The sequence below is a fragment of the Onychostoma macrolepis genome, chromosome 07, assembly GCF_012432095.1.
Source record: "Onychostoma macrolepis isolate SWU-2019 chromosome 07, ASM1243209v1, whole genome shotgun sequence".
Classification (NCBI taxonomy): domain Eukaryota; kingdom Metazoa; phylum Chordata; class Actinopteri; order Cypriniformes; family Cyprinidae; genus Onychostoma; species Onychostoma macrolepis.
Genome location: NC_081161.1, coordinates 12823226 through 12838844, shown reverse-complemented (window position 1 = coordinate 12838844; position 15619 = coordinate 12823226). Strand labels below are relative to the sequence as shown.

General features: G+C 35.2%; 2 protein-coding genes across 5 annotated transcripts in view; one reads left to right on the top strand and one right to left on the bottom strand.

Moving 5' to 3' along the window:
• Positions 1–303: 303 nt before the first annotated feature.
• ostc (oligosaccharyltransferase complex subunit) lies at positions 304–4787 on the bottom strand. The gene is made up of 4 exons (XM_058781126.1): positions 4493–4787; positions 3955–4048; positions 3554–3751; positions 304–718 (listed from the first exon to the last, which is right to left on the bottom strand). The coding sequence occupies exons 1-4, from the start codon at positions 4629–4631 to the stop codon at positions 700–702; spliced, it is 450 nt and encodes a 149-aa protein (XP_058637109.1). The 5' UTR covers positions 4632–4787; the 3' UTR covers positions 304–699.
• Positions 4788–5092: 305 nt separating this feature from the next.
• Positions 5093–15619, top strand: part of haus6 (HAUS augmin-like complex, subunit 6) — a 30224-nt gene continuing 19697 nt past the window's right edge. For 2 of the 4 annotated variants that reach the window (XM_058781117.1, XM_058781115.1), the window contains exons 1-4: positions 5094–5857; positions 7825–7920; positions 8022–8100; positions 8271–8403. In XM_058781117.1, coding sequence (XP_058637100.1) covers positions 5748–5857; positions 7825–7920; positions 8022–8100; positions 8271–8403 — 418 coding nt within the window. In that variant the 5' untranslated portion in view covers positions 5094–5747. Of the gene's footprint in view, positions 5858–7617; positions 7709–7824; positions 7921–8021; positions 8101–8270; positions 8404–15619 lie in introns of all 4 variants that reach the window. The other 2 variants (XM_058781119.1, XM_058781116.1) reach the window with 2 other exon arrangements.

Below are 15619 nucleotides of genomic sequence, written 5' to 3'. Positions count from 1 at the left end.
TGATTCATCTGAAATGGGACAGTCTTGGGCACTTACTTCCTGTTGTGCGCATGCGCTCTCAAGTGGCCAAGACCACAAGTGTGGGTATTTGGAAAAGGTAAAAATATAACCCTCATATTATGATGGCAAGATACAATTTGTTTTCAATACCTTGTAAAATGCATTTCACTGCAAACATAACATTCGAGACTTTAAATCTACAGTATTATACAACATTTAAGAGGATTTTATTGTAAATAAGCAATTCATTTTTGTTATAAAATAATAAAGTATTAAGTTTAAAATCATTGAAAGCACAAAACATTTGAATTTAAGTATTTATTTATTATAGAAAAAAAACTGCACATCAAGCAGCCACATTTATGAACAGGCTGTCCACAAAATAACAGTTATAAGGAGATATGCAAAATGGATTATATCAATATAATATTGACCATCCTGTGGACTTTTTACAAGGAAATGTTTTTAATCAACAATGTTGAAAAGTAAATTTAGCACATTTTCATGAACCATTAAGTTAAGAGTCCTACTAGACAAAATTGTATGTATGCGAAAAAAAAAAAAAAAAAAGGTGAGGGAAATTCTTCCAGTGGAAATAATTGATCAGGCTTTGAATGAGACTGTAGTCCTTGGCACTGAAACATGGTTTTCTGTATGTTCTCTTTCATCTCTGCCTGTAGCATTTGCAATATCGCAGCTTTAACCCATTAGATAACCACTGCAAGACAAACACATTCAGATCATCATTAGAAATAGAGAGTTCATCAAAGGTAAAAGACAAGAGAGACTGTGGTCTAAAACTATAATATGACGACATGTATACAGCTTTAAAGAAACGGTGCAAAAACACTGCTGTTATCTCTCTGGAATATACTGAGAATAATAATAATAATAATGATAATGATAATAATAGGGTTTTTGATGTGACATGGCATTTTCATTGTCCCACAAGATAAAAATGAATATAATTAGTATAGTCGTTATTTAAAATGCAGTAAATGGTTAAATATTTCTTTGCAGCTTTTATAACAACAGGTCCATGTAGGACAGTGTTGTTCGATTGTTTTTATTTTTGAGCCAAATCTCAAAATTGTCCTATGGTGTAACTGTCTCAAGCATGATTCAATAAATTAGCTTTTTATTTACATAACTTTTATTAATGAAAGAAAAAAAAAAGAAGCATAACAATTAGGGCTGGGTATCGATTCAGATGTCCCGATTCGATTCGATTTCGATTCGCAAGCTCTCGATTCGATTCTCCATTTTTTTGATTACATTCAGTGAATATAGTTTTAAGACAAAAGCTATTACTATTTCTAAAAAATGAACAGTAAACGCAGTTTACAAATGGTGAATTAATAAAAAGAAATTAAGACCCACAGGCCTGTATTTTAAACCTATTCTTTTTTTGTATAGGGTCCTTTCTTAAACAATAATAGAGCCCTATAAAATGTTCTTAATTTTTCTGGTAATCAGATGAAGGCATAAAACATTAATTTAATTTATCTTAATCAAATGAAAATTAAACCCTTTTATTTTTTGGCAAACGAAGTGCTGCACAACAGAGGTTTACTGTTAAAATTAAAAAGAAAACAAATGGGATTATTCCTTTAAAAATAAAGATATTAATATTTATTAGTAGTATTGAGTCTTAAGACTGCTCTTAATGTTAAACTAAACTTTTATTTTGACAGGTTGCCGTGAGAAACTTGCAGCTGCTGTGTATCATGTGATATGACGGTAGTTTTCTCAAATTAAACCTTAAAATGCTAATGAAAAGACTCTCAGAGCAGCAGTGTGTTAATATCATCATATAGTGAGACGGCAGAAGATGAAAACACCGCGAGCGTCGTCCGCGCTTATTAAGTGTGTAGTAAACAAAACAGTGCGTCGCGCCATCCACCATTCATTCATTGCGGAAATCATGGCGCCTTATGCGTGATATCAGATGCTTCCACAGATTTATAGTATTACTATAGCATTTCACCTGAGCATTACAAGTCACGCATATGGCTTTGTTCTTGGTTCTTGTCAACAGTATCTCCGCCATGATAAACACTGAATGAATGACAGGCTTTCTATTGTAACATCGCGCATCGGTAAATAAGGGTGACATCTAGTGGAGAAGACTAATGATAAGAATCACATTAATCAGATCTTGTTTTAAATGTGTGCTGAAATAAATTCGAGAAAAGATCGATTCGCGGCTTTTGAGAATCGATATCGAATCGACGTCATTAAAAAAAAAAACGATTAATCGAAAAATCAATTTTTTTTTGCCCAGCCCTAATAACAATGTTAATAAATACCTCCGTCATAATTGTACAAGTGTCTATTTTAGTAAATGGCTATTATTTTTTTCATTCATACATTTCTGAAAATGTAGGAACTTGATGCATTTTGTCTCTGAAAACCATGTCCTCTGGTGTGACACCATATCCTGATTTTAAATCTACCAATTCCAGAGAAAATTTAATTAGTTGAAGGACCCCATTCATGGTCGTGTTACCCCATGACATGTGCACATGGAACATTTTTGCCTCAGAATTGTTCAAATATTAATTTTTTTTTAGAACCAATACAAAAGTGTTATGTTTTGTTGTCCTTTGGTGTGACACCCCTAAATTATATTTTTAATTAAAAACTGTATCTTGCTAACCACTAACGACAGGTTAGATTGGAATAGCAAGATCATTTTCAGTGTTCTTAAATGCAATAATTGCATTAATTAAACTATTTTCTGATGCTTTTACAGAAAACTTGTACTGTTATAAAGTGTCATGAAAATAAGGATAAAATATGATACTTTTGAGACAGAAATAATTGAGGGAGAGAAATTAGTGGAAGAAAGAGGACACAAAAATATAGACAGAAAATTAGAAGAGTTTTAGTAACATACTGGTTGACTAACAGACTGAATCTTTGTTGATGAAAATAATTTTTTGTTTTGTTTAAAATACATGTTTGTATCAAAATTAAACTTTCCTTCTCCTTTGACATGTTCAAAATTAAATAGAAATAATTTAATAACTACCATTTCTGTCCTTTAGTGTGACGTAATGGCCTATGGTGTGACGCACACAAAATAAACACATTTGTTTTAATCTCAAAATATCTTTAAAAAAACAGTTAAGTATTGCAATAGGGAAGATACAAATATCACTCAACTTAAAATGGTATAATTTTCAGCAGTTTTGAAATTTTCCAACAAGTCATGGGGGAAAAAATGTTAATTATCATTTCATATTAAATAAATAGCGCTATATGAAAATAAGCATCTAACAATGCAGATAAATCTCTCTCATGCTATTTATGTATTATTAAGAGGTTTTTTTTCTTTTTCTTAATTTTTGCTATGTCACACCATAGGAAAAATTTATGGTACAGTTCAGTAAAAATGTTAAAAAAACGCAGTGAAAGAATTGATGAAGTTATTTGTCAACTACCCAATAATAATAATAATAATAATGAGTAGTGTGTCCAAACCTCGGTCTGGTAGTGTAATACAATATAAACAAATAAATAATGTTTGATGTAAAGTTTAATGACTTACGGTAGTTTCATTCTCATGAAGACTCTGGCCATAAAAAAGCTCAGCAGGACACTGACAAAGCCAATGAAGAGCAGAAGGAAACGGTTGAGCTTGGGAATGTTGGGCGCATTAGAGCGATCCAGAATTATGAAGCCAAGGCCTCCCATGGTGAAGAGAAAGCTGGAGGCCAACCCCTCCATAATGTACTGCCCATTCACTCTTTAAAAGAGAATACAATAATTCAGCACTACTATTTCACGATACAGTTTGGAGACGTTGACTCAATAACTGGGATTTTATAAGATATATCATTGTTTCAATTATTGTTTATTTTACAAGTGAAACGGCAATATGCCTCAAGTACATCTAAAGCGCCACCAGCTGGCTGATTTTATGATGACCAGTCGTATCAAAACATTTACCTGTACGCCAGAAAAGCCACTGGCCTCTGATGCCCGTGTTCATCTGTCATTGATCCGACACTTGGAGGTTCAACGATCACATCATATATGATGCCTGAAGGAATTAAAAGATTACGACAGTGCTATTGATCGCAGTACGGTTCAATCATTCAGAGACAGAGTTATGTCACACTTAAAAGCATTTATCTAGCTATTTACATAATAAAATAATAATAAGCTTCCGTTTCATTCTTAATCATGTAATATGTAGACAGGAGCAGAAGAGTAAGTTATTATGTCTACGGTGTGCAGTATAATTTGAGATTTATTACTGATAACAGCACTGTCACAGAAAGCAGGCTAACTCGCAAGATTATATGCCAAAACACGAAAGCATGCGTATTCATATTAAATTAAACTTTAATACACAAAGAATCTACGGTAAATTTTCACTAGTAGATAAAAGATTATGCAGAAGTGCGCGCGCGCGCACACACACACAACAGGATAAGGGTTAGCTGAATGCTAGTTTAGCCTGAGACGGCTTTAAAATTCTTACCACCGGTAATGAGAAAATATGAAACAATCACGACGGCATATACAGTCATTGCAGAAGGCATATGTAGCCATGACGGTTTTTTAAGTTTGATGTTCGGACATTCCAGTACAGTAAACGGTAGGCTGAAGAGAGTCTCCATGGTTTAATTGAGTCCTATACTCCTGTGGCTGTCCGGCTAATGCATACGTCACATTAGCCATAGAGCGACGTGTACAGGAAGAGGCTGGAGAGAGTTCCGATTAGGGCTGTGTTCCAGTTCGGTTTTTTTATGCCCTTCACTCGCAAACTTCCCTCCGTCTCGTTTACTCGGATGTACGTCATTGATTATATTGCATGAGTGCCCACTACTGGCGGAGCCCTGTACCAAGAGCCCTTGATCACAGAATCCGCTATGGAGTTGGTTTATTGCTTACATTTTTCTCCTTACGAATTTGTTTGGTGCAGCATTCTATATGTATATAGGTATGCTCGGGCTGTTATAAATGTGAAATAAATAAATAAACAAATAAATAAATAAAAATAATTTATATATTATAGAGATGTTTGGGGTGGGGATAAAATAAACGCGATCTGCGATGACGTCATAGTCGTATTGCATTGTGGTCTATGGAGCGGCCTGAAGTGTGCATATAAAGCAGACTCGCTCCCTCGGTCTAAATCGATCAACAGTAGGCTCATCGGAATCCAAAGACTGCAGAGAAGATTGGCGTAGATTTGGATTTCCTTCAGACAATCTGCTTCTGAAACAAAGAACGCGTCCTATTTTGTTGTTGACGTATTTGATCTTTTCGGCTTGCCGTAGTAGGGATAAAAACGTAATCGAGCGAGGTCCCGCCCAATCTTAATGGTCGTGTGCCAATACATACAACACTCTCGAGCCCTCGTATTTTCGTGCAGATGTATAAACACACTGAATAGACCTTCGCCAATCTGAATGACGCCTTCGCCATTTTGCTTTAGCCTATCCATTATAGATATAAATCAGCATTACACAAAGCGTGTCCTGACAAAGTTTTGCGACGTTTAGCAGAACTCGCTCAAACAATTTGGCGGTTAGAAGGAAGTTGTTTGTGCTCGTAAATACATGTAAACATTTTTCAGTGTTTTGTGAGCCTGTCGCAGCTAGACCAAGCATAAAAATGATTAGTATGGTGTGATTGGGTTATTATTGATAGTTTGCAAACTGTTTGTCCAGTAAATCGTTGAGTCGTGTTTGTTGTATGATCCTCAAGCGTCTGCTGCTCTATTATGCGAGATGTCCAAATTACAGAGAACAAACGGTAAATACTTATGGTGGTGTCTCCTGTGCCTCGAATTCAGAGCGGATACAGTTAGCAAAAACATTAAACATCTGAATCTAGGAATGTAAGTATAATTCATCTTTTTTCCCTCTCAACTGAATAGCTTGTTCTTCATTAGCCTGCAATCGTCAGGCCTTTGGGGTTGTTTATATGTAACGATAGCTTATAAGCATGTCAGATACGTATAACAGTTGACGTTATAATTCGTTTCTTAATTACACTGATCCAGCTGCATTTAAAAAAAAATATTTTTGCTTTCAACAAGTCTCAACTTTTCTCAGTGTGCTGTATCCTGATCAGCCTTTACAACGGTGACAACTCATTTGTAAGGATAAGGATACTATGTTTAATATCATCAGATGATGATAATAATAATAATAATTATTATTATTATTAGTTAATTAAATGAGGTATTCTCATTAGAAGTCAGACATTTCCACCAGAATACTCTATTTGGTAACACTTGAACAGTTTGCCCTAACATAACACAATTTTTAAGTTAAAATTGTATTTAATTATTAATAAAATTTTATTAATAATTAAATACAATTTTACCTTAAAAATGTGTTATGTTACACCCAGGGCTATTTTATTAAAGAACAGCTATTTTAAAATGTATAGTTGTATGCATTTAATTAGTGTGCAAAAAAAACCCCCAGAATGGTCAGAGGGAGAATGTCTGGACGCATTCAGTCTGCTGAACACGGTAACACGTTAGTGAATGATATTGTCTGTTTATTCTAAATGCACACTAGTCTGCCGCTTTAAATTTTCGAGCTCATTACAGCAGGATGGATTTTGGTTGGGTGTCAAAGTTTTTATTGTTCATCAGCTGGAAAAAATCGTTCTGAAAGTCATTCCAACGATATCGCTTCTCTGTGCCTTTATCGTTACAGTTGTGGTGTGGACTCCGCTATTCTTTAATTCCGAGAACGAATTTTAGAACTATATCTTTATCGTTATCGTTATTTTTATAGTTATCGTGCTTGGTGTGTACGGGCCTTTAATCTTTAAAAGTCTAAATTTGTGCTATGTTTATTTGTGTGTGTTAATTCTATAAAGTCACTCATCATTAATTTAACACGTACTTGTATTCTGTCTGGAGTATGTTTCTGGTCTGCGTTAAAAATAACATTTGTCTCAATCATCGCCCTCATGATGTTCCAGATGTATATGACTTCTTAAGATGAACATAAAAGTTTTTAGTCCATATAATGCACCTAAAGGACCACTTCAAAACCACAAACAAAGCAAGCATGAGAGTATTTTTTTTTTATTTATTTATTTTTTTAAACAGGCTTATTGATTCATCAACTGTCCTTTCACTTTGTGTAGTTTTTGAAGCGCCATCTTTAGACATCCTGTACACTTGCATTATATGCAGACAGATGGGTCCCCCTAAAAAATCTTTGCTCATCTGAAGAAAGAAAGTAATTAAGATAATTTAACACGAAACAAGAATATCCTCTCCCTTATTTTTATTTTTGTTAGGTTGCTTCCACTTTTTTTTAATACTTATTGTACTTTCACTCAAGTGTACGTGTGTGTGTGTATGTATGTATGTATGTATGTATACACGTGTGTGATAAACAAACAACTAAAATGACTATTATTATTATTTATTTTTAAAGGCAATATATATTAACAAACAAATAAAATAATTAAATAAAATTATAAATGAATTATTTAAACATTATTATATAAAAATGACCATTTAGTTGATTAGTAGATTAAAGTGGGTGGACTGCGATTCTGAGCGCGAATTGCGTAGCTTATCGGTGAACTATGGCTCTGTGTATTAAATGCCGCTCCATTTGAAAACAGGTGATGGAGATTTATTAATAATCACAGAACCGGCTTTACTGACGAGATGCTCATGACAATCGCATGCAATATATCGTGCAGCCCTAAATATGTATGTATATACTGTGTATGTGTATATATGTGTGTGTATGTATGTGTGTATATATAACTTTTAAAAGTACATAATAATAGTAATTGTAGTTACTTATTTGTTCGTTTGTTTGACAGGAACATGTTTGACAAGCCAAACAAAGAGGCATTCTACATTGTCATCCACTTTTTATTTAATAAACTGAATCCCACACGTGCCCAAGATGTCTTCAGGTAGTACAATACAGGACTTTTTAAAAAAAAAAATTTCAATTTTGTCATCCTCATTTGTTGTGATTTGAATTGTGGATTTGAAAATCTTATTGTTTTCATAGGCATTGCTGGCCAATTTGGGATCGTAAAGGTGATGTTGAGTTTCGAAAGGTGGCTTTTTCATGGCTCCAAGAGATAGCGGTATGTTCATTTGTTTAATATCACATTTTTTGTTACTACTGTGCCTGTTGCATATAGGTATATATTAAAAATAATAATAATAATGTATTTATTTGCCTTTTTAATTATTTTTATGTTTTATTGGTCTTTTTTTATTTTTTATTTTTTTGTCTTTTTATCAATATATTTAGAACGAAGAAGGTAATGCTTTTCCTAAGGTGGCTGCATCACATTTACTCTCTGCTTTTGGACCAAGATTTATCAACTTGATGCTCCACTTATCTAAACATGTCATGCTGAAAACACTGAAGACATTTACCACAGGTATGTTGTTGTTTTCCTAAACAAAAACAAACTAACAAAAAAAACTCATCAGGATTTTGAAACTTTGCACACAGTTGTCTGCAATTAGGTTTCTGCAGCACCCCCTGAACGCAGTCAAAAAATTGTTCCATATATCATACACACTTGGATGTGTATGTACAAAATGCTGTACATCTAGAGTGCTTTTCAATACTCAAACTGATGCTTCCTTGTTTCCTTGCACCTCCGTCCTCCAGCCATTGACCCATGTGTCAATCAAAGTTAGCTATCTTGAAGGACATATCAAATCTCTAGTAATTGCACCATAAGGAAGTGAGGAAAGAGTAGTGTGGAAGCTTCCAGACTATCTGTAAGTGAGGATACACGTGTATTCTGTGCAAAAGTGTTGCTTGTCGAAAAACAACGACAATGACAAATGTATTTTATAAAACACAATTTTAAAACTTAAAGTGCTAACCAAAGTGCTGTTCAAAACGATAACTGTAAAATAACATTCAGCATAACAAAACATAAAACAACATAGAAGCTACTAATGATTAAAAGCTAAATCTTTGTAGTGCAGCCACTGCAAAGGCACGGTCACCTCCTAGATTTCAGATGAGTTTTAGGGACTGTTAATAGCATCTGATCAGTAGAATTTATTGATATCCTGAGCTGATGTTCAGACAAAAAGATCAACAAGATAGTAAGAGGGAGCCAGGCCATTCACACATTTAAATACCAGTAAAATGACTTTAATATCAATTCTATATTGAACTGGGAGCCAGTGTAGTGAGCTTAAAGGGATAGTTCACCCAAAAATGACAATTGTCATTAATTTCATCTTCATCTTCGGAACACAAATTAAGATATTTTTGATGAAATCGGGGAACTATCTGACCCTCCATAGACAGCAACGCAACTGAAATGTTCCCAGGTCCAGAAACGTAGTAAATACATTGGAAAAATGGCGGAAGACGTAACTCGAGGGAGAAGAATGCTTGAGTAAATTATTTTTGTTTTCTTTGCGCAAAAAAAAATGTATTCTCGTAGCGTCACAAAACTGAAGTTAAGCCACTGATGTCACATGGACACTTTTACCGATGTATAAATCAAAACAATTGTTAAGAACTTAACCAAATAAATATAGCTTCACATACAAGCATAAAAAGGGGTGAAAAAGACAATTACAAGTGATAAACAAAAAGTACTTTCAGTATCTAAGAGTCCTTAAAGTACCCGAAAGTTTACAGACAATCATTTGCCTAGACTTCATACAGTTTTTGCGCGGTTTTGTTATCGACAATGAGCATATGGAGAAAAAAAAAAAAAACATTGCGAATATGCTGTCTCCAGCCTGTTTCCATCCAACTGGCCTTTCAATAAAATGGTGTGAAAAAAAATTATATTTTGTTATAGACTTTTTAGATATTTGTTCAAGTCTTATAAACGTGCAGTTGTATTATTATTATTATTATTATTATTATTTTTCTGATTAACTTTTATTAGACCGTATTGGAAATGGGAATGTTAATTTTGGTTATTTTATTTCTCCTTACCGACAAGCGATGGTTGTTAAACCATTGTTAACTGTTAACCGACAAGATTGTTAAATTACAATTAAATTAAGTGGCTGTGACCCATTAAAAATGCCTACATTTATTTTCCAGGTATTAATTTAATACATTAATTTTATACATGCAAAAAGCAGCACAAACAATAGAACGTGAGGATTCACATGGTCACATCATCCACCTGCAGCCCTTCTGCAAACGGAGAAAAACATAATAGCCTATTAATGGCCAAAAATATCGACACCCTTGGTAAATATGATCATGTGTCTAAACAAGATGTCCAGGACCTCCAGCAGAAATATAGGCCCACAACAACAAAAATACAGCCTTATATTTCATTGTACACATGGGGTACTTTTTATTAGGGCTGAACGATTAATTGCATTTGCGATAATATCGCGATATTGAAAAAAACGCGATTTTTTTTTTTTTTTTTCAACCGCAGAGGCCGCAATGACGCGAGAGTAAAGAGGTGTGTTCGACTTGAAGATCGATCGGTGAATGACATCAAAGTACGGCGAGAGAAAGCATAATATATTAAGATTCTTTCACATGGGATGCGGCAGTCGTGAATGTCTAGTTAATTTTCAATGGGAGACATGCGGTTTCGCTGTCGGCACGGTGGAGGAGCGCAAGCGGTGCTCGTGCACCCAAAATCATGCCGCTTCCACGAGCACAGCGCTTCGTGGCAGGCGCTGCCAAAGATAAAAATATTTTTATATATACGCGGCAGCCACGTCGGCTTTAACCAATTACTGAACAGAATATTAACAACCAATCATAGAACATTTCACTGAGCTCATGTGTTGAAAACATGATGATATATATATTCTTATTTATTTAAAGTCTGTCTAAAGTTAACAGTGTTTACAAAGTGCAATCCACATGTTTATATATTTTTATTACAGTGACTTTTTGAATTAATTACCTAAATACTGAGTGTGGTAAAGCAACAGATATGTTTTTATATTTCTGCAATCTACTTTAGTTTGTGTGATTTGTTACTGACTTTCATAATGTTTACACCAGGCTTATTTGTCAATGCTTTGTTGTCATAATTATTACATGCTTACAAGGCTGGAAGTTCAACAAATCAGTCAATATACTACTGTGATTGTAGTTGTTAAATAATGTCATTCATATCAATTCATACATCACCAAATTTCAGATTAAGATTCAAATTTTTTTAAGGTTTTCTGACCCTGAGACTCAACTATTTTCTGCAATTCTCCAGCTGTGGTCCTTGGAGACCACTCTCCTTCTCACCGTGCATTAGGATGATATAGACACTAGAGGTCGACCGATAGTGGATTTTACCGATAGCTAGGTTGGACCCCACTGGCCGATACCGATTAATCAACTGATAGTTTTCCAAATGGATACTGAAAGAAAGCTAGTGCTTTACTATTTTTTATTTATTTATTTTTTTTTTAAAGCACTAAAAACAGTACTGAACCATACTTTGTAAATGAATAAAAACATTAATATTATTTACTATATTGATCATTAAAGTTATTTTATAGTTTAATGTTAAAAGAAGAAACTCTAAAATTTAAAAATGTAGCCTATTAGTACACGGACTTTCAACTCCCTCCAAAGATTTTCAATGGGGTTGAGATCTGGAGACTGGCTAGGCCGCTCCAGGACCTTGAAATGCTTCTTACGAAGCAACTCCTTCGTTGCCCGGGCGGTGTGTTTGGGATCATTGTCATGCTGAAAGACCCAGCCACGTTTCATCTTCAATGCCCTTGCTGATGGAAGGAGGTTTTCACTCAAAATCTCACGATACATGGCCCCATTCATTCTTGCGTTTACACGGATCAGTCGTCCTGGTCCCTTTGCAGAAAAACAGCCCCAAAGCATGATGTTTCCACCCCCATGCTTCACAGTAGGTATGGTGTTCTTTGGATGCAACTCAGCATTCTTTGTCCTCCAAACACGACAAGTTGAGTTTTTACCAAAAAGTTATATTTCGGTTTCATCTGACCATATGACATTCTCCCAATCCTCTTCTGGATCATCCAAATGCTCTCTAGCAAACTTCAGACGGGCCCGGACATGTACTGGCTTAAGCAGGGGCAGGGCTCGCAAAATCGCTAGCCCGACGTCCCGGGGCTATTATGTTTTCCAGTCGGGCTACCAAAACACATCACCGCCTGCCCGACGGGCTCCTTAAATACAGATCTCCCGCGGGTCCTTAAAAACTCTGAAAGTGAGTTGTATCAAACTTATACCATTTAACGTATTTAAAACTTATGGCCTTAAGAAATGTCTTAATTATAATTTCTAGAGGTCTTACAGTTGGGGACGGAAAGACAAGAGTCGCGATACGGCAGGATTAAACTTCAAAAGGCAATGATGTCATTGAATAAATATGAGCGCTGCAAGTTTCAAGTCAAAACGCGGCGCGGATGTCTTTATGTGAATGTATCTGAAGGTAACCGAGTGTCCTCAGAAATGTGTCGTTGGCATTTTAATTTCATCTAAAATATAATGCCTGATAAAGCAGCGTTTCTGAGCGCGGAGCTGCTTTGTGTACAGCGTTTCCAGGGAAACCGCAACATTTCAGCGCTCCTAAAGCATTGCATTTCCAATAAGCCTTTCTTGCTGTTTATGGTCAGATCAATGCAAATATCAACTTTTTACGCAGCAAACACAGAGTTGTAAATGAGAAAGAAGTTAATATGCCTTCAAAAAATTTTAACAATTAAGACCGTAATATTTATACACTTTAAATTAACATAATTTATATGCTTGATTTATCCCTTTTCATAAAAATGGTATATAACCTGAAATGCTGTTGTATAAGATCTTTGTTTTTGTGAAAACCTGTATCTGAGCTGTAAATCATGTAATTTTATGGCTCAATACTGTGTTACCATTGTCCAGCCCTGCTCATTCTGTGTTCATTTTACTCGTGCAGCTCTTAAAATGGGTCATAAATTGCCTTCAGTTTATTTTTAAACATTCTGCAGATACCCTGTAAATAGTGAAATAAGATTCCTTCCTTCATATTTGTTGATATTTGTGTATTGAAGATATTTTTGATTTGACATTTAAACTCCTATCTGATTTTCTATATTTAAAAAATAAATAAATAAAATAAATTTCATTTGGGCTAGTTAAATAAATTTTCAGGCTACCAAAATCTGAAGAGTACCTGCCCGAAGGGCTACCAGGGATTTTGAAATTTTGCGAGCCCTGAGGGGGACACGTCTGGCACTGCAGGATTTGAGTCCCTGGCGGCGCAGTGTGTTACTGATGGTAGCCTTTGTTACTTTGGTCCCAGCTCTCTGCAGGTCATTCACTAGGTCCCCCCGTGTGGTTCTGGGATTTTTGCTCACAGTTCTTGTGATCATTTTGACCCCACGGGGTGAGATCTTGCGTGGAGCCCCAGATCGAGGGAGATTATCAGTGGTCTTGTATGTCTTCCATTTTCTAATAATTGCTCCCACAGTTGATTTCTTCACACCAAACTGCTTACTTATTGCAGATTCAGTCTTCCCAGCCTGGTGCAGGTCTTCAATTTTGTTTCTGGTGTCCTTTGACAGCTCTTTGGTCTTGGCCATAGTGGAGTTTGGAGTTGGACTGTTTGAGGTTGTGGACAGGTGTCTTTTATACTGATAACGAGTTCAAACAGATGCCATTAATACAGGTAACGAGTGGAGGACAGAGGAGCCTCTTAAAGAAGTTGTTACAGGTCTGTGAGAGCCAGAAATCTTGCTTGTTTGTAGGTGACCAAATACTTATTTTACAGAGGAATTTACCAATTAATTCTTTAAAAATCCTACAATGTGATTTTCTGGATTTTTTTTTTTTTCTCATTTTGTCTCTCATAGTTGAGGTATACCTATGATGAAAATTACAGGCCTCTCTCATCTTTTTAAGTGGGAGAACTTGCACAATTGATGGCTGACTAAATACTTTTTTGCCCCACTATGTGTGTGTATATGTGTGTATATGTGTGTATATGTGTGTATATATATATATATATAATATATATTAGTGCTGCCAATCGACTAAAACATTTAATCACAGTCATGTACTGTGATTAATCATGATTAATCACAAATTTAAAATACTAGGATTTACCTGTAAATGTCTTGAAATAAAGACATGCATGACAAACTAGTTTAAGGAAACCGAACCTTTCACACCTCCGCCAGGTATGAGACACAATCCTTATTATTCTTTTATCATTATTCTTTTGTTTTTATTCAGCCATTATCAGCCTTTATACTGGCAATAAAACGTTTACCAAGCCACATCGCTTCAATCCCAGTATACATTTACCCAACTATTATCAAAAGTATTTCTAAATAAATACAACAAAACATTTTCTTGCGACCTTACGTGAAGTATTATGACAAAATGCATTATGAAGAAGATTTGGACCTGTTCTGCAGCTGCATTAGAGTTAACATTAGCATCATGCTTCATAAGACAATTTATGAGATTAATAGTACACTTTTACTCCGAACTCACTTCAAACCACCATTGAGTGTTTGTAATAACTTCCTTTTGCGATCACATGTGGAATTTGGTCGTTTACTGTTGTTAAAATATGCTATTAATAGCCTTTTATATCGATGCACAAATTAGCATAGATGTACACATTCACTCAAGAAAATCACATACAAATATCATATCGTAATCTTGCGTTTATTATCTTATATAATCTATAGTGTCTGTTGTCATGTTTATTTCTGCTGTGTAAAAGACATGTATGCTCTGGCTGAAACTCAAGTTGTTTGTGATGTTACCGCCTCTCTGTTCTTAAGTTGCCAGGTATACATTCCAAGTATAATACACATTAGTAAAAGGATCTATTTTAATTTTTATTTGTCTATATACACTTTGGGCAGCCGCGGTACATGATAAAAGTAGCCCAAAAAACCGCAACCCACAGGGATTAAAGTTCTCCGTCGCCATGACGGATTTCCGTTAATTGGAAAAAATGAGGGGAAAAGAAACATGTAGCATTATTATTATTATTATTATTGTTGTTGTTCTGCCGGCACACCAAAAATCATCCCCGCCGCATTTGCAGCTTCTCACTGACAACATAGTAACGCTGCTTGCATCATTCACAGTCGGCTTATTAGCAGAGAACACAGAGCAGAACTTGATATCGGCTATTATTAATAATTCTACTCATTCCCGCAGGTATGTATCACATCTGCACGTGCTTTTGAGTCTTGAGAACTCGCTCAAGCGCTCTCATTTTCTGTGCGCCCACAGATCGCGATAAGGAGAGTGACAGCTTTTAATAATTATTAAGGGAGTTTGCAAATGTGATATTGATTTAATACAACAGATCAGTCAACAAGTACTGCATGATTTTGCTCTATATCAACGAAAATAGTTCCAAATAAAGTAACAGCTGAGCCGCTGCGCATCTCGAAAAGCAAACACAGCTGTGTTTCATTCATGAATGAAAGTGCGTTTTTGAACGAATCTAATGAGTCAGTGATTCATGATTACCCATTCATAAAGACAGTCACTTTCTTCATCCCTGAATGAATCAGCCGTTTGAACGAATCAATTGAATAAATGATTCAGTGCTAAAATCAGTGACATACCGCCACCTGCTGGCGGTTTCAGTTTCATTTTTAGTGTATAATTTCAGTTATTTAAATCATTTAATATTTCTGTATTCAAAA